This window comes from Lepus europaeus, chromosome 10 (genome assembly GCF_033115175.1).
Source record: "Lepus europaeus isolate LE1 chromosome 10, mLepTim1.pri, whole genome shotgun sequence".
In the NCBI taxonomy this organism is placed as follows: Eukaryota; Metazoa; Chordata; class Mammalia; order Lagomorpha; family Leporidae; genus Lepus; species Lepus europaeus.
Genome location: NC_084836.1, coordinates 49,155,565 through 49,180,796, shown reverse-complemented (window position 1 = coordinate 49,180,796; position 25,232 = coordinate 49,155,565). Strand labels below are relative to the sequence as shown.

Below are 25,232 nucleotides of genomic sequence, written 5' to 3'. Positions count from 1 at the left end.
GACTAGAACCCCGGGTACCAGTGCTGCAGGCGGAGGATTAGCCTAGTGAGCCGTGGTGCTGGCCAAGATTGATTGATTTTGAAAGGCAGAGTTACAGAGATCCAGAGGCAGAGAGAGGTCTTCCATCCACTGGATCACTTCCCAGATGGCCGCCACAGCTGGAATCGAGCCCTTCCGAAATGAGGAGCCAGGAGCTTCTTCACGGTCTCCCATGCTGCGGCAGGGGCCCAAGGACTTTGGGCATCTTCCCCTGCTTTCCCAGACCATTCCAGAGAGCTGGATCGGAAGTGAAGCAGCTGGGACTGTCCATATGGGATGCCGGCACTGCAGGCTTTGGCTTTACCCACTACTCCACAGCGTGGGCCCCTGAAACACTTAACGCTGTCAGCAATTGACTGAAAATTTCCAGAAATACAAGATAATATCGTTTATTTACTGTTAATCAAGCGCACAAATTTCAAATAAAGCATGCAGTCACAATGCTTGGACTGTTAATGGTAACAAGACGTTTGGCTTTCTAACTCAATTGCTTGAATGCATAGACTTTATTATTATTATTATTTGGACAGGCAGAGTGGACAGTGAGAGAGAGAGAGAGAGACAGAGCCGTTGGTTCACCCTCCAATGGCCGCCGCGGCCGACGCACCGCTGAATGCATAGACTTTAAACATGAGGGATGTGGCAACAGATATCTGCCATGTAAGATGTAAGAGATGGACAAATGACAATTATGTGAGGGCTCCATAGCAGTAACTATATTTAGCTTTATCTGTTTTCCAGCAGCCAGCAAAATCTGGCCCATTATAGGTACTAAGCTGTTGGGGTTTTTTTTTTTTTTTTTTTGACAGGCAGAGTGGACAGTGAGAGAGAGAGAGAGAGAGAGAGAGAGAGAGAAAGGTCTTCCTTTTGCCGTTGGTTCACCCTCCAATGGCCGCTGTGGCCGGCGCACCGCGCTGATCCGAAGGCAGGAGCCAGGTGCTTCTCCTGGTCTCCCATGGGGTGCAGGGCCCAAGCACTTGGGCCATCCTCCACTGCACTCCCGGGCCACAGCAGAGAGCTGGCCTGGAAGAGGGGCAACCGGGATAGAATCCGGCGCCCCGACCGGGACTAGAACCCGGTGTGCCGGCACCGCTAGGCGGAGGATTAGCCTGTTAAGCCACGGCGCCGGCCACTAAGCTGTTTTAAATTACAATTTATCCCCTACCTTCCTCCCCAAATCCACTACACCATTTGGTATGAACCCCTCATAGATTAAAAAGTATTCAAATATGCACGTAACGGACTTAACTCAGTCTAAACTCACTTTATTTCGTTATCCTGTTACTACCCTGGTGGTGGTTTCATTTCTTGGCACTTAGGACGTCCCACAACCGCAAGGTCCTAGGCTTCCAGAAGCCTGGACTACGGAGGGCATTACCGCCAGCGCTGCCCGCCCGCGTGCCCGCAGTCCGGCGGTGGACCCAGCGTCGCCAGCTTGCCCTTTAAATGGTGACGTAAGCTGCGCCCGGAGCGCGGGCGGCCGCGGCGCATGCGCGCGAGCGGTGGCGGCCCTGCGGGTCGCGTACTGGGCTCCAGGGGGGTCTCAGCCCCGGGCCCCGGGTGGCAGGGGGTGGCTCTCCGGACGGGACCACGCTCGGCCAGGCGGGGAGTCTCCCAAGACTTGCCCAGGTTCGAAGGCCCACGCGGCCCGTCAGCGCGTGGCGCTCTGCCGGCCGGTAGCTGGGGTGGGGCGGCAGGCCGGGGACGCTGGGGGCGGAGCTCGCGGGCCTCGGGCGCGCCGATTGGCTGCCGCGGCTCCTCCTGTCTGCTTCCTGGTCTCGAGGTTCAGGTGTGGAGCGATCGGCCTTGGGCTGCGCGCGGGATGCGCTCTGCTTTTCCGGCGATGCCTTAACCACCACCAGCCGAGTTTAACCTGGTACTGTTCTCTTCGCGTTCGGTCGGTGGAAGACGGCGTCTGTGTTTGCTTCTAAACGAGTGTTTCGCCAGCAACTCCAATGACTCTTTCTTTCAGAAACGCCGTCTGTTTTCTCCCTCAGGTGCTCGTATCTTGTTTTCCATGACAGATCTTGACGACAATATATGCGAAAGATACGTCAGGATGATAACAAATATAGTTATATTGAGCCTGATCATTTGCATTTCTTTGGCTTTCTGGATTATGTCAATGACGGCAAGCACCTACTATGGTAAGTGTGAATGTTCTGTGTTTTTCTGTAATCTGGTGGAATTTGAAATGGTATGACTGTAAAATCCAAAACTCACTTTGTCCTGAATGGTTGTGTGAACTTCCACAACCTGAATGAGGCTTCCCTAGCTTGGTGACATAGAGACGGTGCCTTGAACATTTTAAAGCTTTGAATAAATGTTTTTTTTGTTAGAATACTTACACCTATACAAATTGTCTTAATGTTTTATGTCCTTAACAAGTGAGGTGCAATGCAGTTTTGTAAAGTAATTACAGTGAGATTTTAATTATGAATAAAAATATATCAGTTTCACGTACCCTATAAAAACTACAAAAAGACAGTATAATGTTTACATTTGGGACTTTGAATGACTTTTGGTTTTGGTCACTTCAGAAGAATAGACTTCTTTTAAAACCTGAAGCACTTTGCATAAATTTAGGGTGCTCTCAGAGCATAAGCCTGTGCACACTGCTGTGGTACCTCTCTGAAAACAGTACCCGTCAGTTCACAACAAAGGAAAAGGTAAAAAAGAAAGTAAAAAGCAAACTTTCAGAAGTGATTTTTTCAGACCTGAGTCCTTTTGCAGAGAGATGTGAGTGAGTAATCCAGTTGGTGTTTTCCAGGTTCCAGAAGCCCTCGGGGCCGTTCATTCAGAGTGCTTTGCAGTAAGGGATGGGATCATGGGGATGAGAGAAGATTCTTGCTGGTGTCAGTATTAACTTGACCTAAACAGAATAAGCCAGTAAACAGAAATGTGCCCCTGGGGCCAGGCCCCTGATATAAAAGAATGCAGGGGATACAGGTTTTTGCATATGAAACTCAGCAGTGGTTTTCACTTTCAGAAATGGGATTTTTCCCATTTGTATTGGACATTCGGCCCTTTTTGTGTGCTGTTTTCATGTTTTTGATAGAAACATGGACACATGCAACAGTTCACGTTTGTCTTTGCTGTGAGTGGCAGGGACTTCAAACAGGAAAGCTGTGGAGTCTGGAGAAGGTGGCTCTCTTCACTTTTAGTTAGTTCTACTAGAGCTTTCAGTTTTTAAAACAAACCAAGAGCCTAGATTTTTATATGAAATAGGCTAATCTTTAAATTGTTTGGAAACACTGTGCCAGCCAAACCAAACATCTGTGAGCTAGATAGAACAATTGAAAAAAACCTGCATCTAACCATTAAATCAGGTGTGTATCAAGACATGTTACTTGATTTAGAAAAGCCTATCTGAAAGGCAAAGACAGAAATCTAGTAATTAGATTTTCTTAAGAAACGAGTTTGTTCGCTGTAGTCCTTGAAACTTAATACGTGCCTCCTTCCCAGGAAAGGAGGAAGCACAGGTTCATTTAAAATCTCCAAATACCCAATTTGAAATACCCATCATTATAATTAGCTGTAAATTGTTTTTTTTTTTTTAAGGTTTATTTATTTATTTGAAAGTCAGAGTTACACCAAGAGAGGAAGAGGCAGAGAGAGAGCTCTTCCATTCACTGGTTCGCTCCCCAGTTGGCTGCAACGGCTGGAGCTGTGCCGATCCGAAGCCAGGAGCCAGGAGCTTCTTCCAGGTCTCCCATGTGGGTGCAGGGGCCCAAACACTTGGGCTATCTTCCACTGCTTTCCCAGGCCATAGCAGAGAGCTGGATCAGAAGTGGAGCAGCCAGGACTCAGACCGGCACGCACGTGGGATGCCGGTACTGCAGGCGGCGGCTTTACCTGCTACGCCACAGCACCAGCCCCTAAATTGTTCTTAAAACTTGAACATAATGTATGTTACTGTTTCTCAGTAAGATTGCCCCTTCTGAAAATATACTTCTCAGCCTCAGTATTTGACTGTGGTGACTAATTTGGTTTCAGTATTTATGGTACTGTTTTAATCCGAAAAGCAGTTATCAAAGTCTACTGCTAGGACTAATCTATCCAGACTTCACACAATTTGTGCTCCACCTTTCTAATCCTACAGGTAATTTGCGGCCTATTTCTCCTTGGCGTTGGCTGTTTTCTGTTGTTGTTCCTGTTCTGATAGTCTCTAATGGCATTAAAAAGAAAAGTCTGGATCACAGCGGGGCTCTCGGAGGTATGTTTTCATTTGAATGTTTAAAATAGCTGTATAATAAACGTTTGCTTACACAATTTAAGCTCACACTTTTTTTTTTTTTTTTTAAATTTTTGACAGGCAGAGTGGACAGTGAGAGAGAGAGAGACAGAGAGAAAGGTCTTCCTTTTGCCGTTGGTTCACCCTCCAATGGCCGCCGTGGCCGGCGCGCTGCGACCGGCGCACCGCGCTGATCCGATGGCAGGAGTCAGGTGCTTCTCCTGGTCTCCCATGGGGTGCAGGGCCCAAGCACTTGGGCCATCCTCCACTGCACTCCCTGGCCACAGCAGAGAGCTGGCCTGGAAGAGGGGCAACCGGGACAGAATCCGGTGCCCCAACCGGGACTAGAACCCGGTGTGCCGGCGCCACTAGGCGGAGGATTAGCCTATTGAGCTGCAGTGCCGGCCCTTTTTTTTTTTTTTTTTTTTAAGATTGATTTATTTGAGAAGCAGAGTTAGAGATGGGGGTGGGAGGGCCGGGGAGAGAGATCTCCAATCCAGTGGTTCACTTTCCAATTGGCTGCAATGGCCAGAGCTGGGCCGATCTCAAGCCAGGAGCCAGGAGCTTCATCCAGGTCTCCCACATGGGTTCAGGGGCCCAGGTACTTGAGCCATCCTCTGCTGCTTTTTCCATGCCAGTTAGCCAGAAGTTGGATTGGAAATGGAGCAACCAGGACCCTAGTTGGCACCAATATGAGATGCCAGCGCTGCAGGCAGAGGCTTAGCCTACTATGCCACAGCACCACAGCCGGATTCTAAAATAATCATTTTTGTTATGCAAGTTTTCTTGCAGGCAATGGCTTCACCTGCTAAGCCACAGTGCAGGTCTCACTCATGCTTTCTAAATTCTGAATGCAGTAAAAATCCCCAGCCCCCAATCCACAGATATGCTTTCCTACTCTTTGTTACCTGTATTTACAGTTTCAAAATATTAAGTGGAAAATTCCAGAGAGGAAGAAAGACCACATTCATGTAACTTTTATTACAGTATATTGACATAATTGTTCTGTTTTTAAAAAAAATGTATTAAAGAGGGAGACAGAGAGAGGGAGAGAGAGAGAGAGCTTCCATTCACTAGTTCACTCCCCAGATATCTGCAGCTATTCAGTCTTGGCTGGAGCCAGAGCTAGGAGGCAGGAATTCAATGCAGGTCTCTCATGTGGGTGGCAGGAACCCAATTATTTGAGACATCCCCTCTACCTTCCAATGTCTGCATTAGAAGGAACCTGGAATCAGAAGCTGGAACCAGGAATTGAACCCAGATCCTCCATTGTGGAATTTGAGCATCTTAACTGCTAGGCTAAACATCCACTCCCACTGCACTTAATTTATAAATTAAACTTTATCCTAAGTATAGGAGGAAAAAGTAGGATTTGTTATGATCAGTCTTTTCAGGAATCCATTGGGAGTGTTGGAACATATTCTCCTTGGTTGAGGGGGACTATGATATATGAGACTACAAATCATGTTGTATGTACTAGATAATCATAAGGTTGTACATTGCCTTGCATTTGTGTTCTCTCAAAATTTCAAAAACTAAGAAACATTTCTAATGTAGCATACAAATTTGTTTACCATTAATATAAACTATATTAATCAGATAAGCTTTTGAGAACATTGACTACTCTATTCTTTTTGTGGGATTTATTAGTCTTGTGCTAGCAGAAACATTGGAGCACTTCTCTTAGGTATAAAACAGAAGAGTGGTTGGAAAGAATAATTTCTGGAACTTATGTTAGTAATCTCAACCAGAGCAGTGAAAAGTTAGTGTGCTAGATTAGTTTTTTAATTTTTTTTTTTTGACAGGCAGAGTGGACAGTGAGAGAGAGAGAGAGACAGAGAGAAAGGTCTTAAATTTTTTTATTCATATAAAGAGAACAGATGTCTTGCATTTCATAGGTACAATTCTAAGATCATTGTATCCTTCCCCCTCCCTCAATCCCTTTCCTTCCTTCCTTTTTAATTTATTTTAAATTTTTGCAAAAACATAATTTCGCTCTATAATAACAAGCTTAATGTACCACTAATCATAATATTCATCAAGTAACAAGTAGACAACAATTCCACAGGAGTATAAACAAGAACTAAAACCAACAATGAAATCACAAGATGTCTGTTTCGTTCCTATACATTTTTTTTTGTATTCTATATTAACTAACCGCGTATCAGAGAAAATATGCCATTTGTCTTTTGTGAACTAGCTTAAGATCTGAGTTGGGCGAGGCTGTTTATTCATTTATGCAGTAACTATTTGTTGAGTACTTACTGTTTTTTTATAGATTATTTATTTGAAAGGCAGAATTACAGAGAGGCAGAGGCAGAGAGAGAGAGAGATATTCCATCTGCTGGTTTACTCCCCAGATGGCCACAACTTGGGCCATCTTCTGCTGCTTTCCCAGGCCACAGCAGAGAACTGGATCAGAAGTGGTGTAGCTGGGACTCGAACTGGCACCCATATGGTATGCTGACACTGCGGGTGGCGGCTTTACCCACTATGCTGCAGTGACGGCCCAATGCCACTGTTTTAGAAGCTAGCAATATAGCTGTGAGGAAGGACAATGTTTCATTTCTCAAGGAGCATTCGTTTTTTAAGGCAAATCAATAATAACTAAAATATGTAAAACTTTTTCAGATAACGAAGTTTATGAGAAAAAAATAAAAGATAATGAAATGGGTATGTTGGAAGATGTTGAGCATTCTTCTGTAGAATAACAAGGACAAAAACTCTGAAAAAACAAGCCTGGCTTGTTGGAGAGTGAGCATAAAGCTCACTTGAATGGAAAATACAAGCAAAGCAGTGAGAGATAAGTTGTTGAAGTAGGCAAAGGGCACCTCATACATGTTAGTTTATAGACCACAGTAAGTATTTTATTCCAAAGTAAGTGTTCTTTCTGGGAAGTAGCAGGTGATGGTTCACATCTCTGCCCCATCCACTTGGAAGACCTAGATTGGATTCCCGGCTCCTGGTTTCACCCTGCCCCAGCTTGGCTATTGTGGGCATTTAGAGACTGAATCAGTGGGAGGGAGATCTCTCTCTCTCTCTCTCTCTACCTTTTGAATAAAATGAAAATAATTTTAAAAAATTGTAAGTTGCAAAATACTAAAAGTATCTCTTCTAGAGTAAGGTTGAATGAAGCATTTCCACTCAGAAAGATTATGTGGTTTAGGACCTAATGAGACACTCACACTGAATATGATTCGACCTGATAAACTTATTACTTTGCAGTCAGTCCTAAAAAGGTGGACATAATCAAATGGCAGTGTGTAGATGTATGTTGTTAACTTCCTATTTTCTGTAGTAACTGATAGTTCTAGAGTCAGGTAGCAAAAGCCCATGTATCTCGGGGCCCGTGCTGTGGATAGCAGGTAAAGCCGCTGCCTGCAGTGCCGGCATCCCATGTGGGTGCCGGTTGGAGTCCCAGCTGCTTCACTCTGATCCAGCTCTCTGCTATGGCTTGGGAAAGCAGTGGAAGATGGCCGAAGTCCTTGGGCCCCTGCATCCATGCGGGAGACCTGGAGGAAGCTCCTGGCTACTGGCTTCAGTCTAGACCAGCCCTTGCCATTGTGGCCATTTAGGGAGTGAACCAGTGGATGGAGGACTTCTCTCTCTCTCAGCCTCTGCCTCTTTGTAACTCTGCCTTTTAAATCAATCAATCAATCTTTTTTTTTTTTTTTTTTTTTGACAGGCAGAGTGGACAGTGAGAGAGAGACAGAGAGAAAGGTCTTCCTTTGCCGTTGGTTCACCCTCCAATGGCCGCCGCGGTAGGCGCGCTGCGTCTGGCGCACCGCGTTGATCCGATGGCAGGAGCCAGGCGCTTATCCTGGTCTCCCATGGGGTGCAGGGCCCAAGGACTTGGGCCATCCTCCACTGCCCTCCCTGGCCACAGCAGAGAGCTGGCCTGGAAGAGGGGCACCCGGGACAGGATCAGTGCCCTGACCGGGACTAGAACCTGGTGTGCCGGCGCCACAAGGCGGAGGATTAGCCTAGTGAGCCGCGGCGCCAGCCCAATCAATCAATCTTTTAAAAAACTATACATGTATCTCAAAAGTATCCAGATACTGTAATATGCCTCTTGACCTGCTTGAGACTAAAGGACCCCCATTTGATTATAAAACCCCTTGAGGGCCAAAGTATATCCTATACTTTTGCCTCTCTCTCTCTTTTTTTTTTTTTTTTCTAAGATTTGTTTATTTACTTAAGAGGCAGTGTTACAGACAGAGAGGGAGAGACAGAAAGGTCCTCCATCTGCTGATTCACTTCCTAAATGGCCTCAGCAGCTGAAGCTGAGCTGATATGAAGCCAGCAGCCAGGAGCCAGGAGATTATTTTGGGTCTCCCATGTGGGTACAGAAGTCCAAACACTCAGGCCATCTACTGCTTTACCAGGCCATCAGCAGGGAGCTGGATCAGAAATGGAGCAGCCAGGATCCGAACTGGTGCCCATATGGCACCTACTTATCATTTCATTCTATGAAATCTTAGTATTTTGCTGTTTAGAACTTTCTTCCCTTTAAGATAAAACATTATAGTGCACATATAGTGATATCAGAGTATATCACTGTACTTGGAAATACTGTCCTGGAGTATGACCGCAAATTGTTTCAACTCTCCATGTTGTACTTTTCCCATCAGTAAAATGGAAAGGCATAATAGTGTAAATCTGAGAATGGAGAGACCCTAAGGCATCATCCATGCCTGGCACATAATAACAAGTATTTTATAAATGTAGTTATCACTAATGTTTTTCTTTCACTACTGCTCACAGTCAAAAGTAGTTTTTCTACTGTTTCCCACATCTTGGTTTAGGATTGTGAGGAGAGGTACGAGTTACAGAGCTCCCTTTGGTTTTCAGCGTTTAGAGCCCTCCATGTTGCAGAAACACTTCCTTCTGTGTTGAAAGAGAGGGGAGGGGATGAAGCATTGCTTAATGTATACCCCGAAAGGGAGGACTCTGGTCTCCTGCAGACAGAATAATGCTAAAATAAGGAGAAGTTACACAAGGGAGTATGTGGGCAAAGTGCTTGTAAACTGAAGCACTGTGTAGATAATGTATTCCAAGGCATGTTGTCTCCTCATTATTTAATACATTGTCCTATCTAGTCACTGGAAGTTTTCCTGAAAACCTGTTAAATGTGCACAATTCATTATCAACCTTTTGACTTGGCACTTTTTTTTTCTTTTTTTTTTCTTTTTTTTTTTTTTTTTGACAGGCAGAGTGGATAGTGAGAGAGAGACAGAGAGAAAGATCTTCCTTTTTGCCGTTGGTTCACCCTCCAATGGCCGCTGCGGACAGCGCATCTCGCTGATCCGAAGCCAGGAGCCAGGTGCTTCTCCTGGTCTCCCATGCGGGTGCAGGGCCCAAGCACTTGGGCCATCCTCCACTGCCTTCCCAGGCCATAGCAGAGAGCTGGCCTGGAAGAGGGGTAACCGGGATAGAATCAGGCACCCTGACCGGGACTAGAACCTGGTGTGCCGGCGCCGCAAGGCAGAGGATTAGCCTGTTAAGCCACGGCGCCGGCCAAGGCAAATTTTTTTTTAAAAACTTTTATTTAGTAAATATAATTTTCCAAAGTACAGTTTATGGATTACAATGGCTTTTTCCCCCTCATAACTTCCCTCCCACTCGCACCCCTCCCATCTCCCACTCCCTCTCCCATTCCATTCACATCAAGATTCATTATCAATTATCTTTATATACAGAAGATCGATTTAGTATATGTTAAGTAAAGATTTCATCAGTTTGCACCCACACAGAACATAAAGTGTGAAATACTGTTTGAGTACTAGTTATAGCATTCATTCACATTGGACAACACATTAAGGACAGAGATCCCACATGAGGAGTAAATACACAGTGACTCCTGTTGTTGACTTAACAATTTGACACTCTTGTTTATGGCGTCAGTAATCACCCAAGACTCTTGTCATGAGTTGCCAAGGCTATGGAAGCCTCTTGAGTTTGCCAACTCCAATCTTATTTAGACAAGGTCATAGTCAAAGTGGAAGTTCTGTCCTCCCTTCAGAGAAAGGTACCTCCTTCTTTGATGGCCCATTCTTTCTACTGGGATCTCACTCACAGAGATCTTTCATTTAGGTGTTTTTTTTTTTTTTTTTTTTTTTTTTTTTTTTTTTTTTTTTGCCAGAGTGTCTTGGCTTTCCATGCCTACAATACTCTCATGGGCTCTTCAGCCAGATCCGAATGCCTTAAGGGCTGATTCTGAGGCCAGAGTGCTGTTTAGGACATCTGCCATTCTATGAGTCTGCTGTGTATCCTGCTTCCCATGTTGGATCGTTCTCTCCCTTTTTGATTCTATCAGTTAGTATTTGCAGAGACTAGTCTGATTTGTGTGATCCCTTTGACTCTTAGACCTATCAGAGTGATCAATTGTGAACTGAAATTGATCACTTGGACTAGAGAGATGGCATTGGTACATGCCACCTTGATGGGATTCTATCGGAATCCCCTGGCACATTTTTAACTCCACCATTTGGGGCAAGTCCAATTGAGCATGTCCCAAATTGTGCATCTCCTCCCTCTCTTATTCCTACTCTTATATTTAACAGGGATCACTTTTCAGTTAAATTTCAACACCTAAGAATAAATGTGTGTTGATTACAGAGTTCAACCAATAGTATTAACTAGAACAAAAAAATACTAAAAGGGATAAAGTATTAAATTGTACATCAACAGTCAGGACAAGGGCTGATCAAGTCACTGTTTCTCATAGTGTCCCTTTCACTTCAACAGGTTTCCTTTTTTGTGGTTGGTTAGTTGTCACTGGCAAATTTAAATTTAATTTTATTTACTAAGACCCATAGGTTTACTGTTTCACCATTTTTTTCATTTCTCTTTTAAAAAAGATTTATTTACTTGCAAGTCAGAGTTATAGAGAAGGTGGGAGGGAGGGAGGGAAGGAAAATGAACGAATGAACATCTTCTATCCTCCGCTTCACTCACCAACTGCATGGCCAGAACTGAGCCAGGAGCCAGGAGCTTCATTCAGGTCTTCCATATGGGTGCAAGAGCCCAAGTACTTGGACCATCTCCACTGCTTTCCCAGGCTGTCAGCAGGGAGCTGGATTAGAAGTGGAGCAGGGGGCCTGAGCTGTGGTGCAGTAGGTTAAAGCCCTGGCCTGCGGTGCTGGCATCCCATATGGGTGCATTGGTGTCCCAGCTGCTCCACTTCTGACCAGCTCTCTGCTATGGCCTGGGAAAGCAATAGAAGATGGCCCAAGTCCTTAGGCCCCTGCCCTCTCATGGGAGACCTGGCTCCTGGCTTCAGCTCTAGATGTTACAGCCATTTGGGGAGTGAACCAGTGGATGGAAGACCTTTCTGTCTCTCCCCCTCTCTATCTCTAGTTCTGCCTTTCAAATAAGTAAATAAAATCTTAAAAAAAAAAAAAATGAAGTGGAGCAGCCACAAACCAGGCAGTATCCATATAGGATGCCAGCATTACAGGTAGTGGCTTTACTAGCTATGCCAGAACACCAGCCCCATGTTCATTTTTAATACATATTTACTGAGGGTCTCCTATGTGCTGGCACTGTCCTGTGCACATAGGATTTTAATAGTAAATGCAGTAGAAATCTTGCTGTCATAGAGCTTATATTTCTTTTTTTTTTTTGAAGACTTTGTGTGTTTTTTTTGTTTTTTTTTTTTTTGTTTTTTTTTTTTTTTTTTTTACAGGCAGAGTGGATAGTGAGAGTGAGAGAGAGAGACAGAGAGAAAGGTCTTCCTTTTTGTCGTTGGTTCACCCTCCAATGGCCGTTGCGGCCGGCTCATCGCACTGATCAGAAGCCAGGAGCCAGGTGCTTCTGGTCTCCCATGCGGGTGCAGGGCCCAAGCACTTGGGCCATCCTCCACTGCACTCCCGGGCCACAGCAGAGAGCTGGCCTGGAAGAGGGGCAACCGGGATAGAATCCGGCGCCCCGACCGGGACTAGAACCCGGTGTGCCGGCGCCGCAAGGCGGAGGATTACCTGTTAAGCCACGGCGCCGGCCTGAAGAATTATTTTATTTGAAAGTCAGAGTTACATAGAGAAGGAGAGGCAGAGAGAGAGGTCTTACATCTGTTGGTTCACTCCCCAATTGGCCATAATGGCTGGAGCTGTGCTGATCCGAAGCCAGGAGCTTCTTCTGGGTCTCCCACACTGGTGCAGATGCCCAAGGACCTGGGCCATCTTCCACTGCTTTCCCAGGCCATCGCAGATAGCTGGTTGGGAAGTGGAGGAGCCGGGACTCGAACAGGTGTCTGTATGGAATGCCGGCACTGGCAGGTGGTGGCTTTACCCACTATGCCAAAGCTCTGGCCCCAGAGCTTATATTTCTAATCAGGGGAGACATAATAAGCAAGTGTGAATTCATGTGATCCCCCCAGAAGGACTGTAGGACTATGCTGTAAGGATAAGAGAGGAGCCTAGGAAAAGAAGGTGTTGCCAGAAAAGGCCAGTGGTTGGTGGGCTCTTCAAATTCTCACAGATTGCCTGACTTCTTTTTAGCCGCCACAGTTCACATCTGGTGTTAGTCTCCTGAAGTAGAAACCTCACCTGGTCAGATACCCAGAGCTGATGAGAGCCAAGAAAACTGGCTTAGTGTTGCTCATTGTCATAAGGGGTTAATGTATGAGCCAGGATGGCACTTTATTGGTCTGATTTAATGTGGAACTACCAGGAAGACTGGAATAGAAACTCATTCTTCGGGCATGCCCTGTTCCTGTAGTCGGGCCGCTTGAGAAATCTAGCTATAATTAGATGGTTGCTTTGTTGAGTACAAAGTCTGAGAGAAACAGTAACGCAAGTGCACAGGTCAAAGCGTCTCCTCCCTTGGACAGGGTTCAACATGTCTTTCAGCCTCTGGTTCTCTTGGCCTTCACTGTCTACATTTTGGGCTAACCACCCTTCTTTTTATTCCCATAGTTTTTTTGTAGTTTTGTTATGTGTGAAACATAGATTTGTTTATTACTATGAAATTCTATCCCTACCTTCCTCTTTGTTGACTCCCAGAGATTACTAAGGAGACCTTAGTTGGAATTTAGGGTATAACTCATCTTTTACTATCAGACATTTGTGAATTGTATTTTTCTCACCAGATCACATCTGTGTGGGATGGAATTTACCTGTTCTAGGCTTTGAAGGCAGCCATAATCTTTTAAGTCTTCAACCTCTTTTGGGAGCACCTATTTCTTATATATGAACCTCTTATCAGTGGTCATTAGAGGTTCACAGGGTAGAGTGGAGAGATAGAATAGATATGAACAGGAAATAGCAGTTACTAATCTAAAAAGTTAGACATGGCTGAGATAGCCAGAAAATCCAAGATTTTTTTAAACTATCTGAAATCATTATTTAATATTGATTATATTATTTAATATCAATTTTTATTTAAAAGATTCTTATTTAATGAAATTATTTAGCAGAACAGAATATATATATGTTGAGAGTTAACAGAGAAAAATTGTCAACCACATAGTAGTAAGTCAGGTGAAATAGCTTGTACTAGTAAGTAAAAGAGAAAAACTGGGGCCAGCGCCGTGGCGTAGCAGGTAAAGCCACCGCCTGCAGTGCCATCATCCCATGTGGGCACTGGTTCCCATCCCAGCGGCTCCACTTCCGATCCGGCTCTCTGCTGTGGCCTGGGAAAGCAGTGGAAGATGGCCCAAGTCCTTGGGCCCCTGCACCCACGTAGGAGACCTAGAAGTAGCTCCTGGCTCCTTTCTTCAGATCGGCGCAGCTCCGGCCTTTGCGGCCAATTGGGAAGTGAACCAGCAGATGGAAGACCTCTCTGTTTCTGCCTCTCCTTCTCTCTCTCTGTAACTCTGACTTTCAAGTAAAATAAATAAGTCTTTGAAAAAAAAAAAAAAAACAACTAAGGATAACAGCAGGCAATGTGGACAGTGACACAGAACAGAAAGGAAATGCTCCCCCATACACCCAGAAAGTGGTAGGGTTGTGTCACAAGGGCAGAAAAGCTAGGGTTTTTTTTTGTTTGTTTTGTTTTTTTGGGTTTTTTTGTCAGGCAGAGTGGACAGTGAGAGAGAGAGACAGAGAGAAAGGTCTTCCTTTCCGTTGGTTCACCCTCCAATGGCCGCCATGGCCTGCGCGCGCACCGCACTGATCCAAAGCCAGGAGCCAGGTGCTTCTCCTGGTCTCCCATGCGGGTGCAGGGCCCAAGGACTTGGGCCATCCTCCACTGCACTCCCGGGCCACAGCAGAGAGCTGGCCTGGAAGAGGGGCAACCGGGACAGAATCCGGTGCCCCGACCGGGACTAGAACCCGGTGTGCCAGCGCTGCAAGGCGGAGGATTAGCCTATTAAGCCATGGCACCGGCCATAAGCTAAGTTTTTTTATGTATACATATAAAGATTTGTTTATTTGAAAGAGTTACGGGGAGGCAGATACAGAGAGAGAGGTCTTCCATCTGCTGGTTCACTCCCCAAATAGCTACAATGGCTGGAGCTGGGATGATCTGAAGCCAGGAGCTTCTTCTGGGTTTCCCACTCCTTTGTCTAGATCTGGGACAATTTAAGTGCTAACAACTAAGTTCAATAACATAGGCTATTTGGGGAAAGAAAAAAAAACAGGAGCCAGCACTGTGGCATAGAGGGTAAAGCCTCTGCTTGCAATGCCAGCATCCCATATGGGTGCTGGTTCAAGTCCCGGCTGCTCCACTTCTGATCCAACTCTCTGCTGTGGCCTGGGAAAGCAGTAGAAGATGGCCCAGGTCCTTGGGCCACTGCACCCTTGTAGGAGACCCAGTAGAAGCTTCTGGCTCCTGGCTTTGGATCAGCACAGCTTTGGCCATTGCGGCCATCTGGGGAGTGAACCAGTGGATGGAAGACCTCTCTCTCTGTCTCTGCCTCTCCTTTTCTCTGTAACTCTGCCTTCCAAATAAATAAATAAATATTTAAAAATATATGAATTACTGAGTCCATACACATAATGAATAATTTTTGTTTACTTGATTGTTACAGTAAGGAAAGACTAATCTTGCTTGTTCTATATATACAGTTTCATTTTGTTCAGTAATAATGAAATCACTACTATTCTGTAACTTGATTATAAAAAGTGTATCTAAAGTAATTTCCTACTTTCATATAGCATTGTTTGAAAGATCAAAATATGACTTAAAAGTATCCATTTGGTTAAAATGTCATTCACTTTCCTGCTTGGTAATGATTTAATAAAAATGCAAACTCCACCTTGCGGCGCCGGCACACTGGGTTCTAGTCCTGGTCGGGGCGCCGGATTCTGTCCCGGTTGCCCCTCTTCCAGGACAGCTCTCTGCTGTGGCCAGGGAGTGCAGTGGAGGATGGCCCAAGTCCTTGGGCCCTGCACCCCATGGGAGACCAGGGGAAGCACCTGGCTCCTGCCATCGGATCAGTGCGGTACGCCAGCTGCAGCGCGCCGGCTGCGGCGGCCATTGGAGGGTAAACCAACGGCAAAGGAAGACCTTTCTCTCTGTCTCTCTCTCTCACTATCCACTCTGACTATCAAAAAAAAAAAAAAAAAGAAAGAAAGAAAGAAATTTACATTTCCAGTTATAGTGAGAAAATAAATGGAAAAATTAATTCTTTTTTAACAGTGTTAATATATGGGTTAAGTATAATTCTGTGTTTATGTGTGTTTCTTCCAGGGCTAGTGGTTGGATTTATCTTAACCATTGCAAATTTCAGTTTCTTTACCTCTTTGCTGATGTTTTTCCTTTCTTCTTCGAAACTCACCAAATGGAAAGGAGAAACAAAGAAGCGTCTAGATTCAGAATATAAGGAAGGTAAATGAATTATCTATGACATTGCTCAAAATGGAAATTTTGTTTCATCCTATCAAAAGCTTTTAATGAAAATCTGTTGTTTCGACTGTCAAAACATTCATTTTATGTGAGAACTAACTTGAGTAGCCCAATTTAGTTTATCATTTATTTCATCACAAGAGGAAGTAACAGCAGAATTATAGAAGTACTAGAATCTATCCTTAATTATTCTAGATTTATTAATAACAATTTAGAATGTGAGCAAAAGTGCCATACCACTTTTAGTTTTCTTAATATTTTTTAAGTCATGTTTTTTCTTTTTTTAAACTTTCAAATATAAGTATATGATTTTCCTTCTGAAGAGAATACATGTCCTTTTCAAGCGTGTCCTTTTCATCTCTTTGTTTCTAGGAGGGCAAAGGAATTGGGTTCAGGTGTTCTGTAATGGAGCCGTGCCTACAGAGCTGGCCCTACTATTCATGATAGAAAATGGGCCCGGGGAAATCCCAATTGATTTCTCCAAGCAGTACACTGCTTCCTGGATGTGTTTGTCTCTCTTGGCTGCACTGGCCTGCTCTGCTGGAGACACGTGGGCTTCCGAAGTTGGCCCGGTTCTGAGTAAAAGCCCGCCAAGGCTGATAACAACCTGGAAGAAAGTTCCCGTTGGTGAGTCTTAGTTTCTTCAAAAAGCAAAAACAAAAGCTCTGAATATTAAGCTTTTCTTATGTAAGAATCTTTTTAAGAATTCTGCCTCCTTAATTGGCAAATTGCATTTGACTATGAAATTGGTAATCATAAATAATATTTGCAAGAAATGTGAACAAGACCTAGATAAACAATACAGGAATGTAGAGAATGACTCACAGACATATCAGTGGGAAAGTAAATGAAGGGGAACAATAAAATACTTCTTAATAGCCTATAATGCTCCAGGGCTCAATTGGCTAATCCTTTGCCTGCGGCGCCAGCACACTGGGTTCTAGTCCCGGTCGGGGTGCTGGATTCTGTCCTGGTTGCCCCTCTTCCAGTTCAGCTCTCTGCTGTGGCCCGGGAATGCAGAGGAGGATGGCCCAAGTGTTTGGGCCCTGCACCCGCATGGGAGACCAGGAGAAGCACCTGGCTCCTGGGTTCGGATCAGCGCTGTGCGCCAGCCGCAGTGGCTGCAGCGGCCATTGGAGAGTGAACCAACGGAAAAAAGAAGACCTTTCTCTCTGTCTCTTTCTCTCACTGTCCACTCTGCCTGTCAAAAAAAAAAAAAAAAAAAAAAAAAAGCCTACAATGCTCCAAATGGAAATTTTGTTTCATCCTACCAAAAGCTTTTAATGAAAATCTGTTGTTTAGACTGTCAAAACATTAATTTTATGTGAGAACTAACTTGAGTAGTGGTTTAGTTTATCATTTATTTCATCACAAGAGATAACAAAAGTTGAGTGGGAAACATCTGGCTCGCAAAATCATTTGGTCTGGCCCTGCCAAGGCAACTGCAGGTGAGAAGTGAAATTCAGTAAATCTATAGCAGGCTAACTTTTTTTCTTGACAGGCATAGTTAGATAGAGAGAGAGACAAAGAGAAAGGTCTTCCTTCCGTTGGTTCACCCCCCAAATGGCCACTACGGCCGCCGCACTGCCGCAGCACTGCAGACACTGTGCTATGCTGATCCAAAGCCAGGAGCCAGGCGCTTCCTCCTGGTCTCCCATGGGGGTGCAGGGCCCAAGCACCCATCCTCCACTGTACTCCCGGGCCACAGCAAAGAGCTGGACTGGAAGAGGAGCAACCAGGACAGAATCCGGCGCCCCAACTGGGACTAGAACCTGGGGTGCCAGTGCCGCAGGCAGAGGATTAGCCAAGTGAGCCGCAACACCGGCCAAGGCTAATTTTTAAGTTAATAATTGTGTCTGCCCCACGAATGATTTTATGAATACCCAAATGGTCCTTGGCAGAAGAAAAGGTTCCCCAGACTTAGACATAGGAATTACTGAGCAGAAAAGACCATTTTCTCAATAGTCTGTTGTCTGCAGATTGCATTAAAGGGAGTCCTTTCCCTAGTCTTGATTAGGTAGCTCCAAATTTTGTTGCTTTTCTTGACTGTGTGTGTTTACTGATTGTTGATTTTATGCTTGTTTCTTCCGTAGGGACAAATGGAGGAGTCACCATGGTGGGCCTTGCTTCCAGTCTCCTTGGTGGTACCTTTGTGGGCATTGCATACTTCCTCACGCAGTTGATTTTTGTGAATGATTTGGACTTATCTGCTCCCCAGTGGCCAATTATTGCATTTGGGGGTATAGCTGGGTTACTAGGATCAATTGTGGACTCGTATTTAGGAGCGACAATGCAGTTTTCTGGTAAGAGCACTTTCTGGTTTTTTAAAGAAATGGGGAAATACAGGAAAGGGGGAAAAAGTTCTGATAATGAAACAAACCCAAAGACACATGTTGTTGAGAAAGCAGAAATGATAGGCCAAAGTTTCTTCTACAGTTTTGTTTGCTTATTCTTTTGTATTACAATAAGTGAAAGAGAATTAACCCTGTGGAGCAATAATTAGAAGCTGTGTGGGAAGGCTGTGATAGCACAGGGAACAGATGCTTTTGCCAACAAGTCATCCCAGGAAAACAGGGCATTTGGGATTGGTTCATTTTAATGTATCTCCTTCCATCCATTTGTTTTTTTAAGGCATTTGGGGAGATAGTTGTTATACTAATCTGACCACATACACACATCTTTTTCTCCTTCTGTGATAATCTCACTTGCTGTTCTTGCCCTTTGAGTATTTAACCCCACTCAAGCCAACTCACATTTTTTCAGAATAATCTTTGCTTTATTTCTGAGGCTCTCCTGACATATTATGTTAAGTGTCTTTGCCCCACACTCTCACCAACTTTGTTTTCTCCTTTGATTGACATAATGAAGAGGCTAGGGAAAGGTCTCTTAAGGACAGTCCTCCCAGTGCTCTTCATGCTCCAAGCTAATCCACTTGCCCTTTCACTACCCTGCCCACCAATCAGAATGCTTGTCACCTAAGTTTCATTAATGTCATCTATCTGCTAAGGAGGAAGTAATCTGATTTTAATTCACATTAACGGATTAATGACTACACACACACATACAGTGTTTGTGTTTTTTAAGGAGCCTAGGTTTTACTCTAAGTTGTAGTCCAACTAGGGAACTTTATATTCACACACAGTGCATTGAAAAAAAGAAAGTGGGCAATGGACGAAATTAATTCATTCAGTGAATTCATTTAGTGAATCTTTGTGTGCCACTGTCTTAGGCCATTTATGCTGCTGTAAAGAATAGAAATTTATTTCTCTCAGTTCTGAAGGCTGAGAAGCCCAAGATCCAGGCACCAGCAGGATGAATTCTCCTGAAGGCACATTGTCTGCTTCCAGGATAGCACCTTGTCTCTGCATCCTCACAGGGCAGGAAGGCAGAGGCCAAGGCAGCTCGCTCAGTCCTTTTATTTAAAGGCGTTAACATTCATGAGGGCTCTGCTCTCTTGATTTAATCACTTCCCCAGAGGGCTCTGTTGGGCTTTACATTCCCGCATGAATTCTGGAGAGACACAAACTTTCAAACCATGGGAGCTTCCTTTATGCCAACACTATGCTGGACCCTTTGAATCCAGTGCTGAGGGCTCAGACACAATGCCTACTCTAAGAGGCCTTGTAGTTGATCCTGGAGGGAAACCAGTAGGAGGGCCTAGCCTGCCTGTTTCAAGCCATCCCTGCTTTCCATGTGTTCTGTTCTACTTCTGAAGCAAATTCAGAGACATTGAGAGAATAGCACGAGAGTGTGTTCAAACTTATTTGTTCAGAGGGACCTCTTATAATCAACAGTTCCCTATCATATAAATTACCCACTAAAGTCATTTTATAAGTCACTGAGAATTTTTCAAAGATTGTCTCTTTGAGAGGAAAACTGATTTTTTAAAATCAAGTCATTTGGATTTTCTACTTCTTTTGCTTCTTTTCCACTCCAGGTTTGGATGAAACCACTGGCATGGTGGTCAACAGCCCAACGAATGAGGCAAAGCACATATCAGGAAAACCTATTCTTGATAACAATGCAGTGAACCTGTTTTCTTCTGTACTTATTGCCCTCTTGCTCCCAACAGTTGCTTGGGGTTTTTGGCCCAGGGAATGAACTTCATTTCATTTCCACTAGTGAGTTCAGCTAACCTTGTAATTCCAAATTTCATCCAAAGAGTAATTGTAATGGAAGAGATTTGAAATGCTAGCTCCTTCCATATTCCACTGTGATGGAATTCCACATTTTCCTTTCATCAAGTATCTTGTCACAGCTAACAAGAGAAGAATGCAGAGAATTTTCACATATTTTTTTCCTGCTGAATGGAACTTCTTCAACAATAGAGTATATTTACCCTATATATTGCTGTAAATTGAACTCAAAGATCCTACAAAGTCAATGTAAGTTTTATTTTGCTTGTGTAAATGAGTATAAGAACTGAAAATGATATTTTAAAACTGTTTTCAGTTGTAGTGGAGAAATGCCACTAGTCCAGTGCAATACCTGTTTTAAATGATTCAAGGTAAGGTGTATGGAAACCTCAGTAAGTGTAGTATACCGGACTTCTATTACCTTGCCATTCACAATTGTGAAAAGTGTGGAGATTATGAATTATGTGGCCTACTGCACATTTTTTTTTTCTTTCTCAGGGTAAGTGATTTTTTTTTAAAAGAAAAAGTAAATATCTTTTTCATATGACCATTAGGAAGCATAAAATTATTTTTGACTAGAAATTTAAAAATTTATCTCTAAAAATGTGCACCTTATTATAAATTACAGTTGTTTTCTGAATAGAAACTATCTTGAGTTCATTATTTTTTGCTTTCTTTTAAAAATGTGTAGGAATCTGATATAACATTGGCATCCTAAACAGTTGAACGTCACTGGAAAATTACTTTAAATTTTTTTATTTACTGTTCTGTAAGTTGTGGGAAAATACTGTGATTTTGTTATACCTCCTCTACAGTATGCTCTCCTTTATGTTATAACCTCAACTAAGGTGAATTCTGCTTTTCTGTTTTGTTCTTCACTGATTTCCTGTGTACTAAACGAGTTTTGACATGGTACAGATTTTTCTGCTAAACATACTTTAAAATGTTTCTTTCTCCATACCTTCCTTCCCCCTGCCCCCAATACTTTCTGTATTCTTAAGAGATTTGGAAAGGATTCCATGAATAAGGCACCACCAAGTAGTTCATAATCTAGAGCTGAATTGGTTCAAGAAGAAAAAACAGTTCACACCCTTAATCTTTAAGCCAGTCTGTGTTGGATCACAACCATTGCTTTTGAATTTTGGATATATGTTGGAAGCACCTGGACAGGTTTTTTTGTTTTTTGTTTGTGTTTTTTTTTTTTTTTTAATTTGTATCTGGGCTTCACACTCCAAAATTTTGTTTTATTTGATCTTGGGTAGAGCCTAGGTATTGATTCCTAGTTGCTATATATGTAGGATGCTGGCCACAGCAATGCCAACTTCACCTCAATTTCATAAAGACCTAGTATAGAGAAACATCATGTGGAATGAGAAGTTTTAGTCTTTAATACATGCCTGCAGTATGAACAGCTCCTGCCATTTTGGCCCAGCACTTAGGTGAGGGCCCATTCAAATTCCTGAAGTTTCAGCTGATGTTCCTAGTGCCATCACAATGGGAATGAACTATACTAGCCGCCAAACCCAGGTGAATTGTGTGTGCGTTAAAAATGCAAGGGAAGTAATGCAACTGAATTATTTAATCTTCTATGGAGTATTTGTAGCTGTAATTCCATGCTGTCATGAGTTTGCTTTTTTTTTTTTTTTTTTTTTTTTTGGACAGGCAGAGTGGACAGTGAGAGAGAGACAGAGAGAAAGGTCTTCCTTTTTGCCGTTGGTTCACCCTCCAATGGCCGCCGCGGCTGGCGTGCTGTGGCCGGCACACCGCGCTGATCCGATGGCAGGAGCCAGGTGCTTCTCCTGGTCTCCCATGCGAGTGCAGGCCCCAAGCACTTGGGCCATCCTCCACTGCACTCCCTGGCCACAGCAGAGAGCTGGCCTGGAAGAGGGGCAACCGGGACAGGATCGGTGCCCTGACCGGGACTAGAACCCGGTGTGCCGGTGCCGCAAGGCGGAGGATTAGCCTAGTGAGCCGCGGCACCGGCGAGTTTGCTTTTTAAATGTGTTCAATACATGTTTGTTGAATTAAGTTGTTCAACTCTAATCAGGATTTCCCTTACAAGTCTCCAAAAGTTAATAATCTGGAGCATATTCCTGAAAGGAAACTAACAAACAAAAAAAACGATTTGGCTACCTACCTTTCTGAGGACTGTGATGATTACAACTTTTCTCAGTCATGTGAAACAATATTAATGGTTTTGGAATAAATTGAGTCAGGAAATTATTGTAGAAGGAATAGTCCCTGAAATTATTTTCCCTCCAAGACTAAGCATCAGTTCTCTTCTGTTTATCATTAACTGCACTTAAAAATGTGTTTTGCAATGTGGCAATTTTTTTATGTTTGTGTTTTTCCATTTTATTAAAATGTTTAATTACTTAGGTAATTCATGGAGTCGATTCTTTTTAAGAATTAGAACATTGCAGGGAGTTACTGTTTTTCCTAGTGGTTAAGACACCTATGTCACATATTCATGTACTTAGGTTCAATTCCTGGATCTGCCTCCTGAGTCCAACTTCTTCCAGTGCAGACTCTGGGAGGCAGCAATAATAGCTCAGATAGTTGGGTTCCTGCTACCTCTGGGGGAGATCAGGGTTGAGTTCCTGACTCCTGGTTTTGCCATGATTCACCCTTGGCGTTTGTGGGTATTTGGGGAGTGAAACAGCAGATGGGAATGCTCACTTTCTCTCTCTCTTCCTCTCTCTTTCTCTGCCTCTCAAAATTTTAAAGCTTTTAAGTAATAATTTTAATTTATAATATTACAGATGAAAGCTAAATTATTCTTTTTCCCTCATTGCCACTCAATAACCCTGACCCCTTCTTATATTCTAAAAGATAGGTACTGAAAGAAATTTGGGATATTTTTTACATAGTATTTGTTTTGAGTGTGTGTGTGTATAAAAAGATATATTCATTTATTTGAAAGCTAGCGAGACAGCTCTTCCATCACAACAGCCAGGGCTGGGCCAGACCAAAGCCAGTCTCCTCCATGGCTGCCAGGAACCTCACTACTTGACTTGGGTCATCATCTGCTGCCTCCCAGACACATTAGCAGAAAGCTGTATCTGTATCAGAAGCATGGAGTAACTGGAACTCGACCAGATATTCCAGTATGAGACAAGGGCATGACAAACTGCAGCTTAACCCACTGTACCCTAGTACCCACCTGTGTTTTGAGTATGTTTTAATGCACATTTTTCTACATCAATGAAATTTTTATTATTAATACTATATTCTTGTTGCTTCAAGTTAGTTGCTTACATCTAAGAAAAAGAGGGATATACACCAGAATGTTAATGTTTTCAATTTTTAATGAAATAATTTAAGTATTTTAAGTAGTATGAATTATTTCTCAATAAACATTAAAATATATACAGTTAATTTTAAATATTCTAAAATGTCTACAAATATATTTCTTCTGTGAATAAGAAATGCTCAAAGTAATTAAAATAATTTCTGAGAATTACTCTTCCTATCCACCTCTCTCCATCATTATATTTTTCAAAGATTTATTTATTTATTTGAAACAGAGTTACATAGAGGCAGAGGCAGGGGGAGAGAGAGAGAGAGAGAGGTGTCTTCCATCCATTGGTTCATTTCCCAGATGACTGCAACAGCTGGAGCTGGGCCAATCTGAAACCAGGATCCTGTAGCTTCTTTTGGGTCTTTCACATGGATGCAGGGGCCCAAGGACTTGGGCCATCTTCTGCTTTCCCAGGCCAAAGCAGAGAGTTGGATTGGAAGTGGAGCAGCCAAGTCTCTAACCGGCACCCATATGGGATGCTGGCACTGCAGGCGGCAACTTTACCCACTGTGCCACAGTGCTGGCCCCTCTCCATCATTATTTTAAATGATAGTCCTTCTATTTATAAAGTATCTTTTTTTTTTTTTTTTTTTTACAGGCATAGTGGATAGTGAGAGAGAGAGAGAGACAGAGAGAAAGGTCTTCCTTTGCCGTTGGTTCACCCTCCAATGGCCGCTGCGGCCAGCACATCTCGCTGATCCGAAGCCAGGAGCCAGGTGCTTCTCCTGGTCTCCCATGCGGGTGCAGCGCCCAAGGACTTGGGCCATCCTCTACTGCCTTCCCGGGCCATAGCAGAGAGCTGGCCTGGAAGAGGGGCAACCGGGATAGAATCTGGTGCCCCAACCAGGACTAGAACCCAGTGTGCCGGCGCCGCAAGGCGGAGGATTAGCCTGTTAAGCCACGGCGCCGGCCTATAAAGTACCTTAATAGTGATAAAATGGAGTTTTAGTATAACATAATGAAAAGAACAATGGATACTCGAGAATCTTTTGATACCTTGAGTTTCAGATCATTTTAGAAATTCACACAAGTATCACATATCTTCATGTCTGAGTAGTGAATCTTGTTTGATACTGAGCTTTTGCTTACATTTCAAATTCTTCTGACCTTGCTTAGTAATTTACATTTGGAATTGTACAGGGCAAACATCTGATTGCATGTCAAAATTCTCAATGCATTGTAAGAGAATTCTAGAACAAAGAACTTTAAGGAATCTCCTCACTCCATTGCCCAGACTTGAAACTAAGAAGGACATATACCATCTTATGAGTCAGTGTAGTCTTTTCTCTTTCATGCTTCCTTATCTTTGCATGCAGTGTCCATTATGCCTGGAATTCTTTTAACAAGGTTAATTACTTCATTTTTTATCTAAAAATGATGCACCAAATTATATTCAAATACTGACCATTCACAAGTGTATTTTTTCAATTACTGGCAAAAATTGCTTCTTGAATTTCACACCCCGTGCCTTGTCATACATAGAAATAGATTTTAAGATAATCTTTTCAGATTTTTTAAAAAACTCTTTATCGGTTTGAAAGAGTGTCAGAGAGAGGGAGAGACACAGAGAGATCTTTTTTTTTTTTTTTTTTTTTTTTTTTTTTTTTTTGAGAGAGAGCGTTACAGACAGTGAGAGGGAGAGACAGGGAGAAAGGTCTTCTTTCTGCTGGTTCACTCCCCAGGTGGCTGCAACAGCCAGAGCTGCACCCATCGGAAACCAGGAGCCAGGTGCTTC

General features: G+C 43.4%; 1 protein-coding gene across 2 annotated transcripts; it reads left to right on the top strand.

Annotated features, from left to right (window-relative positions):
- The first annotated feature begins 1,548 nt into the window (after positions 1–1,548).
- On the top strand, positions 1,549–23,503 carry TMEM19 (transmembrane protein 19). Of its 2 annotated transcripts, none has more exons than XM_062203220.1 (7): positions 1,549–1,668; positions 2,037–2,186; positions 4,142–4,255; positions 15,905–16,042; positions 16,433–16,687; positions 18,154–18,363; positions 19,998–23,503. In XM_062203220.1, the coding sequence occupies exons 2-7, from the start codon at positions 2,057–2,059 to the stop codon at positions 20,159–20,161; spliced, it is 1,011 nt and encodes a 336-aa protein (XP_062059204.1). In that variant the 5' UTR covers positions 1,549–1,668; positions 2,037–2,056; the 3' UTR covers positions 20,162–23,503. The 2 variants fall into 2 exon arrangements, with proteins under 2 accessions (XP_062059204.1, XP_062059203.1); XM_062203219.1 differs by lacking the exon at positions 1,549–1,668 and adding an exon at positions 1,785–1,915.
- The last annotated feature ends 1,729 nt before the right edge of the window (positions 23,504–25,232 follow it).

Bases quoted from the DNA above. Each gene is read 5' to 3' on its own strand.
- TMEM19 (XM_062203220.1), top strand. From the start codon at position 2,057: ATGACAGATCTTGACGACAATATATGCGAAAGATACGTCAGGATGATA. The intron at 16,043-16,432 runs GTAAATGAATTA...CTTTGTTTCTAG, and splicing joins AGATTCAGAATATAAGGAAG to GAGGGCAAAGGAATTGGGTT. The intron at 18,364-19,997 runs GTAAGAGCACTT...TTTCCACTCCAG, and splicing joins AGCGACAATGCAGTTTTCTG to GTTTGGATGAAACCACTGGC.